The sequence below is a fragment of the Molossus molossus genome, unplaced genomic scaffold (genome assembly GCF_014108415.1).
Source record: "Molossus molossus isolate mMolMol1 unplaced genomic scaffold, mMolMol1.p scaffold_m16_p_17, whole genome shotgun sequence".
In the NCBI taxonomy this organism is placed as follows: Eukaryota; Metazoa; Chordata; class Mammalia; order Chiroptera; family Molossidae; genus Molossus; species Molossus molossus.
Genome location: NW_023425352.1, coordinates 37,964,014 through 37,989,316, shown reverse-complemented (window position 1 = coordinate 37,989,316; position 25,303 = coordinate 37,964,014). Strand labels below are relative to the sequence as shown.

The window sequence follows — 25,303 nt, the reverse complement described above, 5'->3', positions numbered from 1 at the left end:
CTGACTTTATTCCAGGTCTGCTTGAGTCTTTATGATCTGGTCTAATAACATGACTGATTAAGCCCTTATACCAGGAACATGTGAAGTAAGTGCCCTGCCCCTTTCCTGGTATTCGCCTTTGCATGCATATTAGTGTTATCTGTTATCTCAAGTTCATTTGAAGAAATATTTTCCAGCAATTTACTCATTTTTGTGAGTATCAGTTTAGTGGAAAATGAAAACTACAAAACAGTGCACTTTAAGTTGACAAATGTAAACCAAAACCCAGTGCAATGGGCTGGAAGCAAATGGGCGGGAGACAGCATCTGTCTACCCTCCACACTGCATAATTGCCTCACCTCCCTCAAGACTTCCAGCCTCTGTCCCTATAAACACACCACGAGCAGCAAGTGTCAGTCTGAATATTAATTAGTTAAGCTGATTTTTGTTGTATTTTTGGATAAGAAGAAATTAAAGCTTTAATAGGGGTGGCAGTTACATAGGTCTATACAATTGCTCCAAAAAAATTGAAGCTTATCTGTGCATTTTATTGTATGTAAATTGCAACACTAAATAAAAATAGAAATTTGATGTAGTTTTTTTTTTTTCCCTCCTCCATTTCACTTTGGGGATGACCAAAGTAAACAATAGGTAAAATTTTGTCTAGATAATTGAGACATTAAAGTGGAATTTTAGGAGTTAGTTTCAGTGATCATAAGGGAGTGGAATCTTAGAAGGTTTTGGAGGCTGAAATGGGTACAAGAATGAAAGGACAAGACTCTGACTAAGGACAGAGTTGGACTATACAAAACAAATACTTTGGAGCAAATGACAATGACATAGGCAAGGAGGAATCACATGGACAATGTATGGAAAAGTGTATGAGAGGAATTTGTTGATATGAGACTGCCTACAGAGAAAAATGGTGAAACTATTAGCAAAAATTTAGTTAATGGTTTTTATATTTGTTTTTGTGTGTAAATTACAGATGTGAACGTTTCATGTACCTTGAAGTGGTGATTCTCAGCTTCAGAGAGCTTGAGAATCACCAGAGATTATGCAAGGTGCACATTCCTGATTTCCCTTTAGAGGTAATATCTATAATACACATTTGAACTAGGGACAATTTGATACAAAAAGAAATGTGTTCTTAAAGCATAGAGGAAAATATGGTTAAAATTATTGACAGAATTTTAGTTTTATATAAGGGGTAGCTAATGAATTGACTTTCAAGGGAATGGAATACTTTTAACTCTAAAATTAAAATCAAGATGAGAACTAGATAAAGAAAACCAGAGCTTTGTAGGTGTTTTGGAAGAAGCAACATGTTTAGATGAAGTACATGCAATGAAAACACCATTTTTTAATAAGAAAATTAAGTGAATCATTGGGGTCCTAAAACTTAAACATGTACTTCTTTTTTTTTGACATTTTATACTTGAATAATATCCTGGCTTTTGCAAGGTAGCCAGCATTCAGAGGTCACTTGAAGGTTTGTGTTGAAAACCAACTGGAGATAAGTAACATATCTTTTGTTCTACCAAGGGACATTGTGGGTGTATTCGTTGTAACATTTCACTGAGACAGATATTAATTTCCTGCATGTCCACAATGTCAAAACTTGGGGAATAGCCATAAATTATTATAAATTTCTATGGTAATCCAGTTTTCTAAGACAAGAATACAGTTTTCAACACTGAGAACTATAAAATTAGGGTAACAAATAATTACTCATTTATTACAAAATACTTCCATAAGCATCTTAGAATAAAGCACCAACTATATGCTTCTTACAGACAGTTTAATTTATTTTTAATGTTTACCCAAGGATATTTTCCCATTTATCTTCAGGTAGAGTGGGAGGGAGGGAAGGAGGAAAAAAGAGAATGAAAGAGTGTTAGACAGAGAAAGAGACAGACAGAGAGAGAGAGATGTGAGAGAGACACATTGATTCAAAGTTAAAATTTTTTAATTAATTAATTTATTTTCGTTACAGATGTTTCTCCCTTTCCCCCCACTGATTCCCCTGCCCCGTCCCTCTGCCCTGTGCCCAGCATTGTTGTCCATGTCCATTGTTCATGAATACATGCATATAAGTTCTGTGATTTATCCCCTCTCACACCCTCTTATGGGGATTGTCAGTCTGTACCCCACTTCCATGTCTCTGGGACTACCCTGATCCTCAGACTGTTATGTTCATTATATTCCACAAATAAGTGAGATCATATGATACTTGTCTTTCTCTGTTTGGTTTGTTTCACTTAGATAATATTTTCCAGGTCCCTCCATGTTGTCTCAAAGGATAAGAGATCTTTCTTTCTTATAGCTGCATAGTACTCCATTGTGCATATGTACCACTGCTTTTTTATCCATTAGTGTACTGATGAACATTTGGGCTGTTTCTGGATCTTAGCTATTGTAAATAGTGCTGCTACAAACATGGGGGCACATATATTCTTTTGATTCGTGTTTCAGACTTCTTAGGGTACATTCCTAGAAGTGGGATCACTGGGTCAAATGAAAGTTCAATTTTTAACTTTTTGAGGTGACACCATAGTGTTTTCCATAGTGGCTGCACCAGTCTGCATTCCCACCAGCAGTGTACTAGAGTCCCCTTTTCTCCACACCCTCACCAACACTTGTTGTTTGATGATGTGTTGAGGCAACCATTCTGATAGGTGTGAGGTGATACCTCATTATTGTTTTAATGTGCTTCTCTCTGAGGAGTAGTGATGTGGAGCATTTCTTCATATGTCTCTTAGCCACTTGTATGTCCTGTTTAAAGAGGTGTCTATTTAGTTCCTCTGCCCATTTTTTAATTGGGTCCTTTGTCTTCCTTTTGTTGAGTTGTATGAGTACTCTATATATTTTGGAAATCAGCCCCTTATCTGATATACCGTTGGCAATAATAATCTCCCATTGAGTGGGTTGCCTTTCCATTTTGGTAGTTGTTTCTTTTGCTCTGCAGAAGCTTTTGAGTTTGATGTAGTGCCATGTGTTCATTTTCTCCTTTGTTTCTGTTGCCTTAGGTGATGCAACAGTGAAAATTCTGCTGCGTATGATGTCCGAAATTTTGTTGCCTACATTTTCGTCTAGGAATTTTATAGATTCATGAGTCACATTTAAGTCTTTTATCCATTTTGAGTTTATTCTTGTGTAGGGTGTAAGTTGATGGTCTAGTTCCATTTTTTTTTTTTTTATTTTGCATGTAGCTGTCCAATTTTCCCAACACCATTTATTAAAGAGGCTGTCTTTACTCCACTGTATGCTCTTGCCACCTTTGTCAAATATTAATTGAGCATATTGCCTTGGGTCCATTTCTGGGTTTTCTGTTCTGTTCAATTGATCTATCTGTCTGTTCTTGTGCCCGTACCAGGCTGTTTTGATTATAGTGGCTTTGGAGTATAACCTGAAATCTGGTAATATGATCCATCCAACTTTGTTCTTCTTTTTCAAGATCGGTGTGGATATTCGGGATCTTTTTGGTTCCATATGAACTTTTGAAGTATTTGTTCTAGTTCTGTGAAGTATGTCATTGGTATTTTGATGGGGATTGCATTGAATCTATAGAAAACTTTGGGTAGTATGGACATTTTAATGATGTTAAGTCTTCCGATTCATGAACAATGTAGGTGTTTCTACTTTTTTATATCTTCCTCTATTTCTTTTTTCAATGACTTGTAGTTTTCTGTGAAAAGGTCCTTTATTTTTTTGGTTAAGTTTATTCCTAGGTATCTTAATTTTTTTTTTTTTTTTGCTGCAATGGTAATGGGATTTTTTTTTTTTAGTTTCTCTTTCTGTACGTTCATCATTAGTTTATAAGAATGCCGTCGATTTCTTGACATTAATTTTGTATCCTGCTACTTTGCCAGATTCATTTATTAAGTCTAGTAAATTTTTGATGGAGTCTTTGGGGTTTTCTACGTATAGTATCATGTCATCTGTGAATAATGACAGTTTCACTTCCTCCTTACCTATTTGAATCCCTTTTATTTTTTCTTTCTGTCTGATTGCTGTGGCTAAGACTTCCAGTACTATGTAAAATAAGAGTGGTGAAAGTGGGCATCCTTGTCTTGTTCCTGTTCTTAAGAAAAATGCTTTTAACTTTTGCCCATTGAGTATGATGTTGGCTGTAGTTCTTTCATATATGGCCTTTATTATGTTGAGATATCATCCCTCTATTCCCAGATTGCTGACCGTTTTTGCAGAAATGGGTGCTGGATTTTGTCAAATGCTTTTTCAGCATCTATTGATATGATCATATAATTTTTATCTTTCATTTTGTTTATGTGGTGTATCACATTTATTGATTTGTGAATATTGTACCAGCCTTGCATCCCTGGAATGAATCCCACTTGGTCATGGTCAATAATTTTTTTTGATGTATTGCCCAATTTGATTTGCTAGTATTTTTTTTCAGGATTTTGGCGTCTGTTTATTAAGGATATTGGCCTGTAGTTTTCTTTCTTTGTAGTGTGTCTTTTTCTGGTTTTGGAATTAGAATTATGCTGGTCTTATTAAACGAGTTTGGAAGTCTTCTTTCTTCTTAAATTTTAAAAACAGTTTGAGGAGATTGGTATTAGTTTTTCTTTGAGTGTTCATTAAAATTCCCCCATGAAGCCTTCTGGGCCTGGACTTTTTATGCTGGGAGAGTCTAGATTACATTTCCAATTTTTTTTTGTTGTTGTTGTTGTTATTGGTCTGTTCAAGTGTTCTTTCTCTTCCCGGTTCAGTTTTGGGAGACTATGTGTTTTTAGGAATTTGTCTATTTCACTTTGATTGTTGAATTCGTTGCCGTATAATTGTTCATAACATTTGTTAACAATCCTTTGTATTTCTGTGGTGTCAGTTATTATTTCTCCTCTCTCATTTCTAATTTTGTGTATTTGGGTTCTCCTTCTTTGTTTCTTGGTGAGTCTAGCTAAGGGTCCATCAATCTTGTTTATCTTTTCGAAAAACCAGCTCTTTGTTTCATTGATCATTTGAATTGTTTTTTTGGTCTCCATGTCATTTATTGTTGTTCTGATCTTTATTATTACCTTCTTTCTACTTGCTCTGGGGTTTTCTTTTTGTTTGCTTTCTAGTTATTTAAGTTGGGAGGTTAGATATTCTATTAGAAATTTTTCTTGTTTCTTGAGTTGGGCCCGTACTGCTATGAACTTCCCTCTCAGAACTGCTTTTACTGCATCCCATAGATTTTGTGCTGTTGTGTGTGCATTTTCATTGGTTTCCAGGATGTTTTTAATTTCTTCCTTGATCTCCTTGGTAACCCATTCATTGTTTAATTACATGCTGTTTAGCCTCCATTTGTTCAAATGTCTTTTCATGTTCTTGTTGCTATTGATTTCTATGCCATTGTGATCTGAGAAGATGCTTGATACGATTTCAATCTTCTTGAACTTGTAGAGAGTTTTGTGCCCTGACATGTGGTCCATCTTTGAGAATGTCCCATGTGTAGTTGAGAAGAATGTGAATTCTGCAGTTTTGGGGTGTAGTTCTCTGTATATATCTATTAAATCCATTTGATCTAGTGCTTTATTTAGAGTCTGTGATTCCTTGATCGTTTTTTGTCTAGATGATCTATCCAGTGATGTCAGCGGGGTGTTGAAGTTCCCTGTTATGATTCTATTGCTGTTGATTTCTCCTTGGAAGTCCTCCAGAAGATTTTTAATATTTTGGTGCTCCTATATTGGTGCATATATGTTTACCAAGGTTATATCTTCCTGTTGGATAGATCCTTTCAATATTATGTAGTGGCCTTCTTTGTCTCCAATAATGGCCTTTATTTTGATATCTACTTTATCAGATACAAGTATTGCTACCCCAGCTTTTTTTTCCTTTCCATTTGATTGAAAAAATTTTTCCATCCCTTCACTTTCAACCTATGTGAGTCTTTTGTTGTGAGGTGGGTCTCTTGTAAACATCATATATGTGAGTCATGCTTTCTTATCTAGTCAACTACTCTGTGTGTTTTTATCAGAGCTTTCAAACCATTCACATTTAAGTTGATAATTGGTATGTACTTATTCATTGCCATTTTTGTTTAGTGTGGTTCTATTTTTCTTCTTATTTCTTCTACTAATTACAGCAGTTCTTTTAGCATATCTTACAGTGCTGGTTTGGTGTTAATATTTTCCCTTAGCCTTTTTTTGTCTGGAAAGCTCTGTATTTGACCTTCTATTTTGAATAATGGCATTGCTGGATAGAGTAGTCTTGGATTCAAATCCTTGCTTTTCAGGACCTTGGTACTTCATGCCACTCCCTTCTGGCCTGTAGTGTTTCTGTTGAGAAGTCAGGTGAGAGCCTTATGGGGTTTCCTTTGTAGGTAACCTGTTGCATATCTCTTGCTGCCTTTAGGATTCTCTCTTTGTCTTTAATTTTTGGCATTTTAATTACTATGTGTCTTGGTGTGGGCCTGTTTCAAACAGTTAAATTTTTAAATAAATTTTATTCTAAGGCTATATTTCAATAAGGATGTGACAACAAGATATGATTTTTAAAGTTATCCAAGATAGTGTTGTTGTTTTAATGTCATCAACTAAATAAACATTTAGACTGATTTGTTTTATTTTAATTTTTCTTCATTTTGTGAGATGTCCTTAAATTTAATGTCTTGTAAAAACATATAATATTTATATGGCTCCAAAATGAAAGACAGTGGTATAGTTAATTAAATTCAGCTTCAATGCCTAGTCCCTCAACTTATTTCCCCCTCTGCCATACATGCAATACTTTATTTAATGTTATGGTTTATCTATCTATCTATCTATCTATCTATCTATCTATCTATCTGCAGTTCTTTTATTTATATATATATTCAGATATTTAAAAGTTAGCATATTATCTGTACTTTTTACAAAATTGCTTTCTCATTTAATATATCTGAAGATAACTATAACGATGGACAAAATACTTTTTCATTTTCACATTTTAATTGCATGCATTTGGGGACATATCACCATTTATTCTGACAGAGCTCTCTTAATGCATATTTTGGTGATCACTTACCTTATATTATTATAATGCAAACATTTCTGAAAAGTGGATGTTCTTGGTTACAAACCAAATATAATTTTTCTAATACATTTTTCAATATTTTTGTCAATTTTTATTGTAATAAAATACACAGAATATAAAATTTGCCATCTCAACCATTTTTTAGTTCAGTGTTATTATATATATTCACAATTTTGTATCCGGAGCTCTTCATTTTATAACACTAAAACTCTGTACTTACTAAGCAATAATTTCCTATCCCCCCCCTATCCTACTGCCACTGTTAACTACCATTCTACTTTCTGTCTCTGTGATTTTGACTACTCTAAGTCCCTCATGTAAGTGAAATCATGTAGGGTTTATCTTTTCATTACTGGTTTATCTTATTTAGCATAATATCCTCAAGTTCCATCCACGTGTAGCATATGTCAGCCTTTACTTTTAATCTGTATGGGTTTTTGAATCTAAAGTGAGTGTCTTGCAGATAGTTGTTCACTTTTTCTATTCATTTTGCCAATCTCTGTCTTTGATTGGAGAGTTTAATTAATCTACATTTAAAATAATCTATTTTTGAAACTCTCTGGTGTATTTTTTAATTTCAATTATTATACTTTTCAGCTCCAGAATTTTTTTCTTTTTAGTTTTTCTGTCTACTGATATTTTCATTTTGTTCGCATATTATTTTCTTTTTTTTATTTATTTTTTCTTTATTGATTTTAGAGAGAGGGGAAGGAAGAGGGAGAGAGAGATAGAAACATCAATGAGAGAGAACATCGACTGGCTGCCTCCTGTATGCCCCCTACAGGGATAGGGCCCACATACTGGGCATGGGTACTGACCGGGAATTGAACCAGTGACCTCTTAGTGCATGGGTCGACGCTCAACCACTGAGCCACACCAGCTGGACGCATATCATTTTCTTGACTTTCTCTACATTCCCTTTAGTTCTTTGAGTATCTTGAAGGTAGTTGTTTAAAACTCTTTCTCTAGTAGGTCATTCATCAGGTGTTTTTCAGGAGCTGATTCTGTTGATTAATTTATTGGTTCCTTGAAAGGGCCATTCCTTCCTGTTTCTTTGTACATCTTGTGTTTTTATTATTGTTGAAAATTGCACCTTTGAATCTGATATGTGATAATTCTAAAATTCAGATTCCTCTAATTTTCCCAGGTTTGGCTGTTTAATGTTATTTCTGTATATTTATTTTTATTATAAACTTAAACTTTGCAGATGTAAACTTAAGGTCTGCTCAAGTATTTTCTGAGCTTAAGCCTTTCTCTAGGCATGCAAAGTGACTTTCTTATTCAGCACCCGTCCCTGCCCCGCCTTATATATCATTTCTTTTGAATGTTCTAGTCTTTAATGTCTGGCTTACAAAAAGGGGAAAATGTGAAAAATAAAGGGGCAGGGAGAATGCTGGTCATTTAACTCCCTTAAAGTTTATTTTAGCCTAGCAGGAGGGTCTTGCCAGGTGAGGTGCAACAACAATGCTCACCTCCACCTCTGTGAGCAGAAGCAGCAGACACTCATCAGGGTATAATTCTTGGCTATGTGGAGGGCAGGGTCCTTTTTACTAGAGCCTGGCTCCCACAAACAGCATGCCAGCTGCTCCAGGAACATTATAAAGCTTCTGGCCAAGGGGCTGAGAGATGAGGGTTAGGTAACTGCTACTGTGCTCAGAGCTGTAATTGACAGAAACTAATTACAATCTACTGTCCAACTCTTTCCCAGGAAGTTGCAAGACTTTACTAGACTTCGGAGTTCCAAATAGTTGCATCAGACAGATTCTACCAATGTAACTTTTGTCTAAGTGAAGAGATGGATCCCTGGTCCATCCCGTACTGCCACCTTCCCAGAATCCCTCAATACTAATGTGATTTTGATAGCGTATGCCAAACTCTACATCAGAGGTTTTTTCATTCTCTTTATTAATACCAAAAATGTCTGAAAGCGCATTTTTTTTCATAGACTCACCAATACAGTGTGGAGTCCCACATGGAATATTGATAATCCAACAGTAAAAAATGGAATTTCAGTGGGGTTCTAATTCGAAATTTTTATTCCTATGTATAAATGTGAATATCTTGGTTTATGGTCAAGAGTCATTTGCCTTTCTCTGTCTGTGAACTTTTATTCTCCAGCCCAAAACTGTTTTAAATGTATTGTTGGTCTTTTTCTTTTCTAATTTGTAAATCTTCATATGTTAGGGAAATGCACATTTTGTCTCTGATATAAATTGCAACTATTTTTTCTAGTTTGTCACTTGTGGTTTGACTTTGCTTATTGTCCTACCATATACTTTTGTAATGTCATCAAAAGTATTTCTCTTTTCACTTACTGCTTTTTGACTTTGAGCCATAGTTAGAAAAGATATGCCTACTCACACATGAGAGTAGAATTCATCCATTTTTAAAAATCTATTACTAGCACTTGTATTGTTTTATTCTTTATTGTACATGAATATCTTATCTATTGGGAGTTTACCCTAGTGTAGTATATAAATAATGGATGCAATTTTATCATTTTCTGTATGGCTCTCCTACTAGGTAAATGCTCTGATTAAAAAATCAAACTTTTCCTCTGTTTTGCAATGACTTTATTAACATATGCTAAATTTTCAAACACAATTTTGAGTAGTTCTAAATATTCAAGTCTATTTTATTGATATAATTATTGATCTTCTATTTGTTTGTTTGTTTTTCCCCTCACATAATACCCAGGAGAATTTCTTTTCTAATCTCAGAGTTGAAGCAAAAGAGTAATAGCAATTAACTCATTTTTGGTATGTTTGGATTTTGGCAAACTGTATTGAATGCAAGTCCTATGTTACATTGTTTCTTTGACTCTGGACAAATTATTTTATATCTCAAAGCTCCCAAGTCCTCTACTGAAAATGGAAATGATTTACAGTTATTGATGATTGCTTATATAAAGCATATAGCACAGAGTAGATGTCATTTTATTCTTGTGGTTATTATTTTGCTAAATGAATATACTCTATTGTTATATAATTTGATGTTTACTTTTACTTCATGTTGGGAAAAGTACTGTAATAATTTTGCAATGTACAAAGGTAGATAATATAATAAAGAACATTTCTACAAGAAGAAATTTCAACTTGCTAAAATATCTATATTGAACAAGTATCTCTAGACATTAAGAGTATCATGAAAATATTTCATGTAGTATTTAATGTATTTTTTAATATAATAGATGTAGTTAGTTTGATGCTCATCTTAAGAAAAATATTTGCCCAGCTGGAACAGAATATACTCATTTTAATTTCTAAGCTTCTTAATATTTGGTACAAATTACTACTCATTGTTTATTGCATGATGTGTTGAAAGACAATGCAGGCTATAATTAAGATTTATGCACCATTCAAATACAATTTTAGAATTTAAAATTTGCTTTCTCCATACTTAATATCTCTTTCTTATGATGACGTTTCAAATAAAGAACTCTCTCTTTATAAAAGATATTTGGAAAATCATCCAAACATAACATATTTTTCATCCTCTTACTCATAAACTAATTAATTATATACCACATTTGCATCTGCTTTCCCTAGATTGCATGATTTTGTTCCTCAGCTAATGAAGGGAAATAGATATAGCAGATACACATCTTACTTATTGTTCTAAATTCTGTGCTAAAAATCTCAATGTCTTTCAGGGACTCCTGAGGATTATCCACGGTTCTTCCACATGCATCCCAGGACTGCAGAACTCAGCCTCCTGGAGCCAGTAAACAGAGACTTTCACCAGAAATTTGATTTGGTTATTAAGGTAAATTTAACTAATTTCTTATTTCCTTGTGTTTATAAATTGCTTAAAAAAAAAAAAAAACTAGAGGCTACTGTAGGCACTTTAATGTGATAAAAATTAATATTAATTTGGACATCAATTAGCCAATTTTTACTTAAAAAGTAAAGTTTTAATTCATTGTTGTTTTTCTTTAAAATAACTTTTTATATTACAATGTGATTCAAATACTGAATATTTTTCTATGTGGTAAATATTCTGGTCAAACGTGTATCATTCTACATACTATATTTTATTACAGCTTCTAACATTTAACCTTTTTACTAAAAGAAATTAATTTTTATTTATGAAAACTTATCCAATAAATATATTTAAAATGTGCATGGATTTATATTTTATGTGCATGGATTATATATTTGCACATTTATATAAAATGTGCATGGATTATACATTTATTTTAATAAATATTATTTTTATATATGTTTCTAACATTCAAAAAAGGTCTCACTTGTTTAGAATTTTTTTAAATATATGTCTCACTTTTTAAAAATTTTGATAGATTATGCTATTTGGAAAATTTTTCAAACAAAGGGAATCCATTTGGCATTATAATATTGGTATAATAATATATCATTTTTTATAATAAAGGCATTTGAATGTTACTATGGAAACCCAGATGCTCTGTCAATTCTGATAGATTTCATTGAGAAGGTAAGATCTGAGCTGGGAAGCAAAGGAAGAATAACAATTTACCAAGTAGAAATGGGGGCTGGGAGAAGGGCATTCTAAGCATTAGAACAGACATAAGAAATGAAACAGAGTACGTCTACTGGGTGTTATATAACTTGTTCATATTGACACATACAACAAAAAGCATAGAAATGCAGCCTTATGGTATTTTAAAATTTAATATTGGTAAAGGAAAAGGAAGCAAGGTAAGGAAGCTTACTAAACACATATAGTGTACCCGACGTTTTAGTTTTATGTACATGTTTCATTGAACTATAGCCTTAACCGTAGTTGTATACTAATTAGTACAATGTGGAAACTAAAGCTCAGAGAAGGTAAGGAATTGACTCAGAGTTGCATCACTAGTAAGCAGCAGAATTGAGATTCAAATTTAGTTTTATGTAAGCTAAAGTCATAATCTTTTTACTTCAGCAAACCGCAGTTGCTTAGAAAATATCTTCCTGCTTAACTATCTGTCAGCGAAACTACAAACAATAACATATAGACATGCATTTAATGTCCAATAAAATTAGGACATATTTTGTTAGGACCCCATTGTACTATATACACCAGATCTTGTGTTTACTTGGTGGTGCTTTCTCCTTTAAAAATTTATAGAGTCATATAATCAAGTAAATCAAATATAAAAAAAACACATCAACTGCTAACAGAAACACACATTAAGTGCTGATGAAGCACAGAATAGGTACATTTCAATTAATCTAGGATGCAGGGAAGATTTTCTGGAAATTACCCCAAGCTAAATCTTGCTGTAGCGGAAGTGTTTGGCCAGTGAATAAAAGGTGGGAGATATGTTTGAACATAAGGAAGAGCAGAAGTAAAAGCTTGGCAGCATGATGCACCAGGCTGCAAGCAGTTAACAGGGAAATGAGGTAGAGAGCCAGACCACAGGGAGAGCCTTATGTGCCTTTGCAATTTCCTTGGATTTCATTCAGTAGGGGTTTGGGAGTCATTTAACAAAGAACGATTTCTTTTACCATTTGTATATGGTGGTCACGCATGAGACAGATGCATCTTCTGGCATTGACTGCAGTTCTTATCATAGGACTGTATAAAACTCATAAATGTGTATCCATTGTCTATTGTCTGTGTACCTGAAGCCAAAGTGCTGCTCTCTGTGGGATGAAGAAATTTGACAAGGCACTGTTTCCAAACCACCTCATCGGAAACCCCAAATCAATTATTGTTCTTTATAACCAAAGTCAGTTGTCCTAGTGTACCCGATTATAGTAAAACTCAGTCCATCCATTATAAAAGCAAAAATCAATTAGAATAAAATGCAGATTTTTTAAAATTTTTAATAATACTTTATATATTAATGGAAGTTTTAGCAGACATTATCAGATGAAAATTACTGTGTTTTGTGTGCAGTCAAGAGGATAATAAGAAAGGTATCAATCTTTGAGAAGAAGAATATGCCACCTGCTGGAGTAATCGCTGAAGACGGTGGCTTAGTGTAGGGTCCACTGAAGTGCTACAGTCTGGTAGTAAGGCTTTCACCTTCTTCCCTTTTTCTAATTTTAAAAATGCTTCATTTTTTTTTATTGGCATAGAAGTTTTTATTGGATTTGATCCCACTTTCTGTATTGGAAGCTAAGGTAAAATAAAATAAAATGAAATATTTTATTCCTAGACATTGAAGAAGAATTCTTCTTTAAAAAGCTCTATATTCATTGAACCACTGGTGGGTGTCATGAATTAGAGATTTATCATCTTTATTGGATCGCTCCCTGCCAGCGATCTGACAATAGAGTGTAAAGGTGGAACTGAAGGACGAAATGGAGTCATTCCCCAACTTCAGAATGTTAAAGGATTAAAACTTGTCGGTTAAAAGAGGCAAGTCGGTTAAAAGTGCTTCAGATCAAATCTATTCCAAATCGTAAATAATAATAACTTATTCATACTTAAATGAAATACATATTTTAAATAAGAATTTTACATTTGGTGTGCCCAGTACAGCTCATATTTATGCCTTTTGTCCGTGCATAATTATTCATAATGCCTCTTTCACTCTAAAAAATGCCCTTGTTTAGATGCAATGTTATGGGATCACCTTAATTATAAAACAAAAAACATCTATTATGTAGAAAGATAAAATCACATTTTAGAATCTAGATGATAATTGATTATTTTACCCATGGAGTGTTGATAACAAAGCCCAGAGGATTCACCTTCATTACAGTAAGTACACCATTTCTAAAAAATATTGTAAGTTGATATTTTAATACTCCAGACATCTAATACGAAGATTAAATGGATAAATTATTAATAATCCACTGTCTCTCTGTTCTCAAACATAAATGGTGTTTATTTTTTTTTAAATCTAAATCACTTAATAGTAAGGGTCACAATCATACCACACACATCCTTGTATCATGGTCTTTGGGATTTTTATGTTGTTACTGACCTACTCATACTGTCTATGAGGCTGACCCTGAACATAGTTTCCTTCCACAGCATGGCATATGAATTGTATGCTCTCATCAGTCCCTGCACTCCTTCCGGCCCAGCCACACTAGACCTCTCGCACAACCTAAACTCACCACGCTCTTTCTAGGCTCCAGACATTTACAGCCACTGTCCCTCTTCCTGAATCATCCCTCCCTTTCTCTACCAAAAGGCTAATTCGCATTGATGCTTCACTGATGCTTTAAATGCTAAGCTGACACTTCTGGAAAGGCAGGGCCACTGGTTGGAAGCCCCTCCTTGTTCCTAGGGTGGCTCTGATCATTCTATATTGAATCTGCCTATTTATTCTCCTGACCTTTACCAGAGGGCCGATTGTTATATATTTCTTTACACTGTCGCCCAAGCCCCTACCTAGATGCATGTACAGTGCATAGAAGTTACTCAGTAAATATATGTTGTAATTATTTTCTCCCTGGCACAATAAATCTGTTAGGGCTGCTGAGATTGGGTACCTACATCTTCACTGTATTTAAATACATGCATTTGAAAGTGTGTGTAGTTGACACAATTTTATGCAATGAACTTCACAAATTCAATCCCTGGAAAAAAATGCCAGACCTATATGCAGGCAGAGTTTAAAACCATGTATGAGTGTATGTTAATAAAATTTCCTTCCTTCTAAAGAAGAAAAGTTACTTTTATGACACACAGAATGAGCCACAGAATTGAAGCAGATGAGCTTAAATATTAATGCTGATGCACTGAGTTGTTTCTGGCAAGTTCCTTTGCTTTAGTAATTTGGGAGTCAAGGGACAGCAGCATCTGAGAATGAATGAGTCCTAGAAGAAAAGCTATCACCACGCTTGACACATACATTGACCTCCTCACAATACCGGAAAGTTAGCTTCTATTTGAGTAGTGATCTCAATTATACTTTAGTCACAAGGATTCAATGGGAAACTTTTTAAGGCATATGGCATTTGCTAGTTTTCCCTTTGCCAAATCCTTTCTGAGTTCTTACTAGGTGCCTGACGTTTAGCTTGGTGTTGAGGAAACAGAAATGTATGAAAGTTCTGCTCTCAAAGAAATCAAGTATGAAAATTATGCTTTCAGACTTACTTTCCTTCTGAATTCTACATTCCTATTTCCAATTACTGGCTGTATAGTGTTATGCCATTGTGTGAAGTTAAGAATGTAGTAAACTATATACCTTAAAACCTTAAGCCTCTTTCTTTCAATTAATAATATTATAATTAGCCACTCACCCAAGCTTGGAGCTCCCAGGTGTTAGGTATTTGCTCTAGTATGTCCCTTTTTAAATCCAGTCACTTTTTAAATCCTATCTGGATGCCTCTGGAATTTATTATTGAATGTCTTCTCAACTCTCCAGTTCTCTAATTCTCATCCTCATGGCACATCATCGCACACATATCTCTCCAATCTTAGCCTGTTCCTTGCATCCTACCCTCTCCCCACATGATCAAAGAGTATTGCAAAGCCAGCAATAACCGATCCCACTGCTCCATATTGCCTTCACCATCCTTGGCAACTTGCCCCCTACATGAATTTTCAACAGAGACCTTTGTCAATTTATAGTTCACAGGTGTCAGGGACAGACAGTGTAGCAAGCCATAGATCAACAGTCATTACTTCTAAAATAAAAAGGATGACATCTCCCATGAAAATGAAAGAACTATCAAAATTCATTAGTTCTGTTAGGGAGATTGTGAAGTATAAGCTTCTATTCTTTGTGCTGCAGTGTACTGACAGTTTATCAGAAACAAGATAAATAAAGAAAAGAAAAACGAAAAGAAAAGAAAAGAAAAGAAAAGAAAAGCAAACAAAAGAAAAGAAAAGAAAAGAGAAAAGAAAGGTATGGAATACTCTCTTGGGGGAAAGATTGAATAGGGACCTTAAGTGAGCCAAGGTTAGGAGAAGAAAAAAAATCGGAGCTGATGTTGTCCAGCTACAGCAAGCAAGACGGATGCTGTGGATGATACTTCCATGGTCCTGGAACTCTTCTTGCCGTGTACTCCTGTCCCAGTTCTTAAGCATTCCTGTTGAAAGAACGCAGCAATCTGTACTTTACATCGTAGTTCAGCAGGTCAGTAACGAACAAGCTCTTCCACTCACCCTAATGGCAAAACCCCTATGATGAGGCAGAAGGAACATCCTTTATACATTTTAGAGAATATTACTCCACAGAAATGTTAGTTCTTGTTAGGAATGAAATAGCAATCCTTGCATGGATTTCTGAATAAATCATACTTTTGAATATCCATCGACATATTTGATACATTTGCTAAATGTTCATCTTTTATTTTAATTTTATGTTATATATATATTTTAAATTTGTTAAGATTGCCACATTAAAACCTTATTTTTGTTTCCTTAAAAAAAACACTGTGATTTTATTTTATTTTTTATTGATTTTAGAGAGAAAGGGGGAGAGAGAGAGAGATAGAGATAGATAGAAACATCGATGAGAGAGAATATTGATTGGCCACCTCCTGCATGCCCACCACTGAGGACTGGGCCCACAACCTGAGCATGTACCTTTACCGGGAATCAAACCGATGACCTCTGTCTGGGTGCATGGGTCGATGCTCAACCACTGAGCAACACTGGCTGGGCAAACACTATATTCTTTTATTTCATCCTGGATGTCCACTAACAATTCTAAGGACTAGGTTAAATTAATGGCTTATTATTGCCAATTATGGAAACTAATAAAAGGAAAGAATGTTGGTGTCCTCTTGTCTCATGCTGTTATTTATCCGGCTAGGTTAGTCAGAGCAGAAATAGAATGTAGCCACTGAATACAGTAGTACTCCAAATGTGCAAGCTGACAGAAGACACAGAGGTGATATTTCACTTGGCCTCTTTCCTTCCTCACAAGGTGACCTACAACTGCTAGGAAGAAGAAAAGCAATTTATCCATTCTCGTCACAGTACTTTGATTTTGGCAAGGCCCTCTTGTCTGCAAAGGTCATTATAAGAGTGAAACAGCAAGTCCAAATACTGTACAATGTTCAAATGAACAGTTCTGAGCAGTTCTTGCCATATCTTCCCACGACACACCCCTCCACACACACAAGCTGTCTTAGCTCTCCTACGTGATTGTTGCCAAATGATCTTTCTTCATAAGCTTATTGCTTGTGGCATAGAATACTAAAATTAAAAGGGGATGTCTAAACACTAGTAAACTAAATAGAGCTACTCACTTATTTTTCTCAAGAACAACCTGATACATAGATTTATAGCATCTGTAATGCTTAAATATCTCAATAATATTGTGTGTTTTTTTAAATAATATTGGTTTTTTAAGTCACTTCCTAGATCAGCCTTTGTTAAACTGTACAAACTTACTAATTTACTGAAAACTAGTAACCATAAAATAGTTTTCTAGTTTACTGTGGTGATAGAGAGAGGGCTAGTCTCTCTGCACATTTTGGAGGAGTGAGTATATAGCAATTGTTGATAACATTTTTTATTAAAATGCAATTTACATACAGAAAAGTATACATCTAGATGAGTTTTCACAGATATACGAACAATTATATACTACAAACATCTCTGATGTCACAAACATCCAGGAAATCTGCTGTGTGGCTCTAACAGTATGAATTACTTTTGTCTGTTTTTAAGATTTTCCAAATAATCGGATCAAAGTGTCATCATGTTTTAAAACAGACTCTTAAGAGTTTTTGCACTCCCCCTATTTTTTTTTTGTTATTTGTTTTTTATTGTGGATAATTTAGGAGGCTATGTTCCACAACCATATACTTTCTACTAGGAAAGGAAATCAATAGCAATGTACCGTCTTTGTTCAAGGAAATGTTGGACTTTTATAAACCTGTGCTTTTTAAATAAAAGTCCATGTAATTCATGCTTGAATTCCAAGGCAACATGTCTGAATGACTGGCTACTTGAAAGTTATAACTAATCATGTCAGTGCAGTATACTAAATACGTTGGTTGAAAGCTTAACTAAATATATTGTAAAAAATCTAGAGTGATTAGGGAAAATGTTAAGTGAATTAATTTCTAATCAAAGAGAGCAGATGGAAGTGTAAATTTACTTATCTAGTAAAATTCTTCAAAGCAAACACCTTATTGTCTACTTGAAAGTTGAATGTTGAATTGGAAATATAAAGGTTTAAGAGAATCTCCATGAACCCTCCCATGATTTCAGTGAGCCTTCTATGGTGATAAAGCAGCCTGCTATTAGCTGGGGGAGGCAACCTTGAAAAGTTCTTTCTTTGTGTGTTGAAAGCTTTACCGGTAGCAAAGGATGTGGTGCCCAGGAAAAGGACAGAGCATATTGAGTGAGAAGAGAAATATGATAAAAGAAGTAATAGATCAGAGCCCTAGGGCCTGAGACAAATTAGAAATTATCGAAGGGTTTTAATGAAAGAAGTAAAATGATCTGGCTATTACATAACAAAAACACTAAGTTGCAATTAGTTAAAAGGTTACTGGCAAGGGTAGAAGCGGACGGGTCAATTGAAACGATCCAGGTGAAAACGAAAGTGGGTGGGATCAAGGTGGGAATGGTGGAAGAGGTGAGTAGTTAGATCTCGCATATATTTCAAAGTTCTAATGGGAGAAACATCTGTAACAAAAATAAAATTAAAAAAATATATAATAAATAAGTAAATAAAAAGTTATAGTCAATACAATGTCCTTATTGATTAGATGTGAGGTATGAACAGACGCAAGGAGTACAGGTGACCCTCAGGCTCTTGGCTTGAGAACTGGAAGGACAGGGCTGCTATAGATTGGGAACAACTCTTTGTGGAGCAGGTTTGTGATGGGGAAGACGAGGATTTCATTTCCACAGAGGTTACATTTGGAATGATTATGAGATACCCAAGCAGAGTTGCTATGTACTCAGCTGGATATAGATTCTGGAGTTCAGAGAAACAGTTCAGTCTGCAGCTATAATTTGGGAGTTATGTTACCAACATTTTTAAGGCCACGAGAAGAGAAGGCGCTGAAACCTGACTCCTGGGACACTCCGATTTCAATAGGGGACAACTGTAGAAACCAGCACATGAAAATGAGAAGAAATAGGAAGGAAGGAAACCAAGAGAAAATGTTGTCAGGAAAGGCTAGTGAATCAAGTTTTATATGCTGAAGGTAGGCCAAGTAAGATAAGGGTTGAAAATAAATATAGCCTCAGCTATGTAGGAATCACCACTTGTTTGACAAGAACAGCTGTATTTGAGTGGTGGGGACAGAGACTGGCTGAATTTGACTTAAGAAGAGTTGTGAAGAGTAAGGTGGAAAAGTGGGCACTATAGATGTGCGATTACTAACTCCTGACTTTCTAGAAAAAAAGTGATTTCTCTCTTTTTTCCTAGAATTTACTTAAATGTTTTGACCTGTCCCATTTCTACCCGCTCCCCCCACCCCCAACACTAAATTATTATATCTACTTGACAGATTTCATGAGAGAGATTGTGAAATTCGTGAAATCACTTGCCACCAGCCAACAGGAAAAAAAGTGATTCTGTATTCTCTGTCCACTGGTGCAAGGAGCTAGGAGATGATCAATACGTGCTTGTTTTAATATTAAAAATGGAACACTTTGTCTCTTTCAATGGTTTGCCCTCCAAAGTAACTAAATAGTACATTTTTTATACTTCTGCTTGTTTGGCGTTAGTTTCACTTTGGTCTCATTACAGAAAATGGGACTCATGCCCAGAAATTCTCCAAACAAAAGCTGGCTTTTAGATATAATGTTTAACTTGTAACTGCAGAATTTATAGACATAAAACAAATGTTACAGAATGAATTAAAAAAAAAATACTACCTTCTTTCACTTGCCTGCTTTTTTATACTTATACACCAGTGATTACAGTAGAACAAATTAAGTCAGACTTTTATGAAATCCTATTTATATTACATCAAAGAAGAGTATTGGATGAAAGATTCAATGCATGGGCCCATTAAGGAGCAATGCATAATAGTATTAATTTGTTTTAAGTGTCATATTTTAACTCTAATTCAATCCAGAGTATCTATGTTATTCATATTTTTTTCCTGCCGCTAATCTCTCCTATCATCTTACATTTGGATATTCATTTGCATTCTCTAAATTAGAGAAATGTGTGGTGAATCTCCCTGCATAGCCCCTCATACATCAGGAGACCTGTGTCTAGGCTGGATTCTTTCTTTTCCTTACACGTGGTGTGGCCTTGAACATAAAACTAACCTTTTGCTTTCCCATCATTACAAAGTATGTTTTCACATTTAGAGAGGCAGAGTATCATAGGAGTTAATTAAGAACGCAGACTTTGGAGACAGACATCTGGTGTGCACCTCTGAAACACCTAAAAGCACATCATGTAATAGCAAGCCAAAAATATGAGTCATATTAACAACACACTAATGGTAGGATAGTAACAGGCAGAGCTTTCACAGGGTATTTTTTAAGATATGAGAAATTAGATTGTTTTCATAGCTCTAACTGGACTTTTATTTCTCTTTTATTGATTTGCTTTGTTTTCATCGTGCAAATAATACAGGGTTGTTTTTTTCCAGGCTTCACAGCTGGCAATACGAATTAACAACGTATGAGCTGAACATAAAATATATGTTTCTTTCATTGCTATAAAATGTTTTCTGTTTTCCCCTCACCATTGGTAAATTGTGCTTGTGTGTGTTTATTAGGGGAAGGGGACACATTGTAAATTGTGTTACTTTTCATAGCATTATTAGTATGTCCAGGAAATGAGATAATAGGTTTTAGACTAGATACAAAATAAAGGGCTAGAGAACAAGTCCTGTTTGGAGTGATCTGCATGCATGAACTGATCTGCTTTAATCAGATCAAGGTCATTGGATTGGAACCCCCTGTGGATCAATTAATTTCATTCTCTGTGAAAATGATGTTTTCAAATCATAGACTCTGCTTTTTGTCCTGGTTAGTTGTGTCCAAAACCGGCTGTATGTCACAGAGTGAACCAGAAGAACATCTATGACTCAGCACACATTAATCACAACCACTGGATGTAGAAGATATTTCCGTGAATGCTGATACAATATTTAAATAAAAGATACAAAAGGACTCATTACTCAAAGTATTATGCTTATTTTTGTCTGTTTCATGTCTTCTCCATACTTGTGGTGCCAGGAGCACATATGGTTATGTGTGAAGAAGAATGCATAGTTCTAGAAAAGGCTACACATTACTTCAATAAGTTGTCCTTAGGTGCAGAGATCATAAACATTTTGTGAACTGGACCACTTTGGCAGTCTGCTACCAAGAAAATTTAAATGAATAAAGTAAACTATGTAACCTTAAAATGGAATTCTGATATATTGAAATAGAGTTATCGAAACACTAAAAAACAAAAGTTAGCTTTTTTACAATGCTTTATATAACACTATTTCACAATGAGTTTATTAATTAACACAAATTTACTTTAGTAATTTGCATAAATAATATTTTTAATATCTTTAATATTAATAATAATATAAAGTGAAAATATATTGTGATTTTTCTTGGTGCACAGTCACCGGTACTTGCAAACATCACTGTGATTGTTACCTACCCTCTTAAGAGATGAAAATGCTAAATGACAATTAGGAGACTATATATATTTATATATATTTATATATATATTTAATCTTCACCAAAGGATATTTTTCATTTGATTTTTAGACAGAGTGGAAAGGAGGGAGGGAGTGAGAGAAACAATGATGTGAGAGAGACACATTGATTGGTTAACTCCAGCAAGACTCCAACCAGGGCTGGGGAACAGACCTGCAACCCAGATATTTGCCCTTGACTGGGAATCTAAACCATGACACTTCAGTCCACAAGCCAACATGCTAACCACTAAGTTAAACTGGCCAGGACTAAATATTAATTTTACCTCAATAATTTTCTTGTTAAATATATTTGAAATTCTATAGGTACTAAAAATATTGTATTGACATTATCTCTGTTCCTTATGTGATCCTTTTGAGACCTCCTCAAATATGACTTAAATCATTTAATTTTATATAGAATTATTAAATATTTGGAGATTTAATCATTAGTGTGGAATGAGAAGACATAAAACAGACAAAAATAAGTATAAGACTTTGAGTAATGAGTCCTTTTCTGTCTTTTATTTAAATATTCCATCAGCATTCACAGAAATATCTTCACTTCTCTATTTTCTAAACGTATGTAAGCAGTTATCTCTTCTAACAATATGGAGTGACACCTAAAATAATAATCACAGTGATTATTGCTATCCTTTTTGTAATATGCTCTGATTTTGAGGACCGGAGACAAAAAAATTGATGAAACCATTTTCTTGTTTATGTTTTCTAGGCCTCTCTGAAGTATTTCTTCTTTCTGTAATGATACCAGTTCACGAGAGATTCCCTGTATAGTATAAAGGTTAGCACTCAGAAGGATCCCATAACCTAGAATTTTTTAATCACCTTTTATATTTTTTTCTAGGCTGAACAGGACAATGGTCATCCTCTTCCTGCTTTTGCCAGTCTGCATATTGAAATACTGGATGAAAACAATCAGGGCCCATATTTCACAATGCCCAGCTATCAAGGCTATATCCTGGAATCTGCTCCAGTGGGATCGACGATTTCTGACAGTGTGAATTTGACCTCCCCGCTAAGAATTGTGGCTCTAGACAAGGATATAGAAGACGTAAGTTACATATAAATTTTGCTCATTTTGTTAACACATCTCTTGCTGTACTGATGTCCATAGGAAATATTACAAAAACATGGTTACATGAGCTATAGAATAGAGAACAAGGTTCAATGAGGTCGTATTGTAGTAATTTAATTATGTATCGAAGATAATATTTAAAAAGTGTGTTTGAATTCAGCAGCTGTTTTTCCTGTTTACAGATTACAGATATATGAGGGGAAAAAATGAATGTTTCTTTTGTAGTTTGCTAAATTATCAGGGCACTCTTATTTATAAATATGGGTTAAAAACAGTTTATGTAATTACTAATAGGGAAAAATAATGGCACTACTCAATGAGTATAAAAAATCATGCTGGCAGCCCTGGAATGGGACTTGGGGGACTTTTCTGATGATAAGTTATTCAAGTAAAAAACCTTTGGGGGCAGCTGACTCGCTTACACTTTCGGCAGTGGCTGTGTTGATGCTAAATCTCCTCCATTCCTCCACATCATTGTCCTCTGTTTCCATGGTACTGACACCAGCCATGTAAGTGCCAAGTGGTCCTGACAGGGTAGATCATAGTATTTTACCACTTTAGCTAGAATAATTGCTTTGAATAGTGGACAGAAAATCTATATCATGCCCGTCAGAGTCCTCCCAAGAAATGAAAGAGAAAATAAAGTGGAGCTGATAGACTTTAGCATCATTGATTTAAAATGTGGAAATGAACCTGAAGCCATTATAGCCAAGTTGGCTGAGTTCATGGAGAAAATCCATTATCACTGTGAGAGAATGAAGGCTGACAGTCACACAAAGAAGAGTCCTGTTGGGTACTGGCCTTGTTTTTTTTTTTTTTTTAAGGTTATGATTCCACCAAAGTGATACTAATCCTAAAGATATTTCTTTTTGATTCTGTGATCACTATAGCATTTTTCAATGTAGATTTTTTAAAACATACATACCATGTTTTCTGTCCCTTGCATCTCAAAAATTCCTGATCAGCAATGTCCCCCTCTCCAAAAGTGTTGCACAATAGACCTTTTGTGATGAGAGAAATATCCTGCAGCTATGCTGTTCCATATGATAGCATGTGTGGCTATGGGGCACTTGAAATGTAACTAGGCTGAAAACATAATTTTAACATTTTGCTTAACTTTAATTGGTTTATATTCAAATAGTCATGTCACTTATTAGACAACACAGCTCTAGAATGCCCGTGAAATCTCATTACATGGAGCTTTATCCTCAGTTTAGGAAATTAAGAGGGCATTTTCATATATTTTTTTTCTCCTTCTAGAAAAAAAAAATTGTTAAAATTGTGTTCTAAGTGATGCTATAAAGGACTGCAGGGTGTTGCTTGAGGTGGGGTGAGGGATACTCCTGGGTCTAAAATCTTTGGAAAACACTACCTAGAATTCTACTGGTGGAGATTTAATGCCAGTTAAGCCCTTAAATGCTTTGAGCTGTTTCAAAGGGGTGGGACAGCATGTTGTGGTCCTTCAGAGTTTATACTTTGGAGTTAGTCAGCCCTGGGTCTGATTTCTGGTTGTACCATGCAATAGCTCTAGCTCTGTAATACTGTGAGACAAGATGATTTGAATTTGGGTGGTGAGCATATGGTACATATACAGATCTTGTAAAATAAAAATCCACTCCTGAAACCTATATGATCATATTAACCAATGTTACCCCAATAAATTTAATAAAAAATTCAAATAAAATATATGAGATAGACCATAAAAAAATTTCCCTGATTTTATTTGATCACCAGTAATCCAAAAGGTATGTGGTAGCAATCATTGATTCCTTGGCCTGTTCCTTTATTTGGTGCTGGTGGGAAAGGGCTTGGAGAGAACATTTTCCCGAGATGATACCATGTATAGGGATAGTGGCATGATTAATATGTTGTATACAAATGTCAAGTAATTAAATAATGTGTATCTGGCTACTTGTTTATGATTTAAGCCCAACCATTTTCTAAAATTACATACAGTGAATGACTCTCATTAGATGCCCAGAAAGTGAGTAAGTGTATCTAATCCTCAAGGGACAAAGCTTTCTAAAATATTACATATAGCTTCTATATACCTATAATTTAAATAAGCTTATAGAATGAGGATGTCTAACATATGCTTCAAAATTTCTAATAATATTGAATTACCTGTTTCATAATATAGCCTATTTCTTGATTGGGCAACTAATTCTTAGTAAGCTCTTCATACTGAGTGAAAACTAATCTTCTTGTAACATCCATTATGCCTTATATCTCCCATTTGAAAGCACACAGAATAAATCTACAAATGGTTATTAATATGTTTCAAGATATGTTTATGCCCTTTCAAATCATCTCTTTTTCCAGGTCAAATACTTAAATAAAAGATGGTCATTAGGAGGTTATTTAAAGATCTAAGTTACCAAAATAGAAGCTCACGTCTCAGCAAAAAATTCTTGGTAAATTCTTCTGATTTTGAGTCAGAATTAGTGAAATTAATCAGAATAGGGTTAAAGGGTTTAAGCATATATAGAGAGACAATTCATAGCATGAAGGTGTCAGCAACAGAAATGGAGAATAAGCATCAGACATGAAAAGAGAAGTTGTCACAGCAGGAGTTGGCTCTCCTGAGTTGTTTCAAGAGCAGCCATGCCAAAAGGCAAATGCCAAAAAGAGACCAAAGATGGATTTATTCATCAAAAATTAAGTGGTGTTCCTGCCTTCAAATCTGTGGAAAGTAAGACAAAGTTTTAAGAAA

The 25,303-nt window shown here is 34.6% G+C and overlaps 1 protein-coding gene across 2 annotated transcripts in view; it reads left to right on the top strand.

The window, feature by feature from the left end:
• The window catches only part of PCDH15 (protocadherin related 15), a 737,327-nt gene that overhangs the window by 405,393 nt on the left and 306,631 nt on the right, over window positions 1-25,303 (top strand). For both annotated transcript variants that reach the window (XM_036264711.1, XM_036264710.1), the window contains 2 exons: window positions 10,649-10,761; window positions 22,360-22,566. In XM_036264711.1, the coding sequence (XP_036120604.1) occupies window positions 10,649-10,761; window positions 22,360-22,566 (320 nt within the window). The remainder of the gene's footprint in view (window positions 1-10,648; window positions 10,762-22,359; window positions 22,567-25,303) is intronic.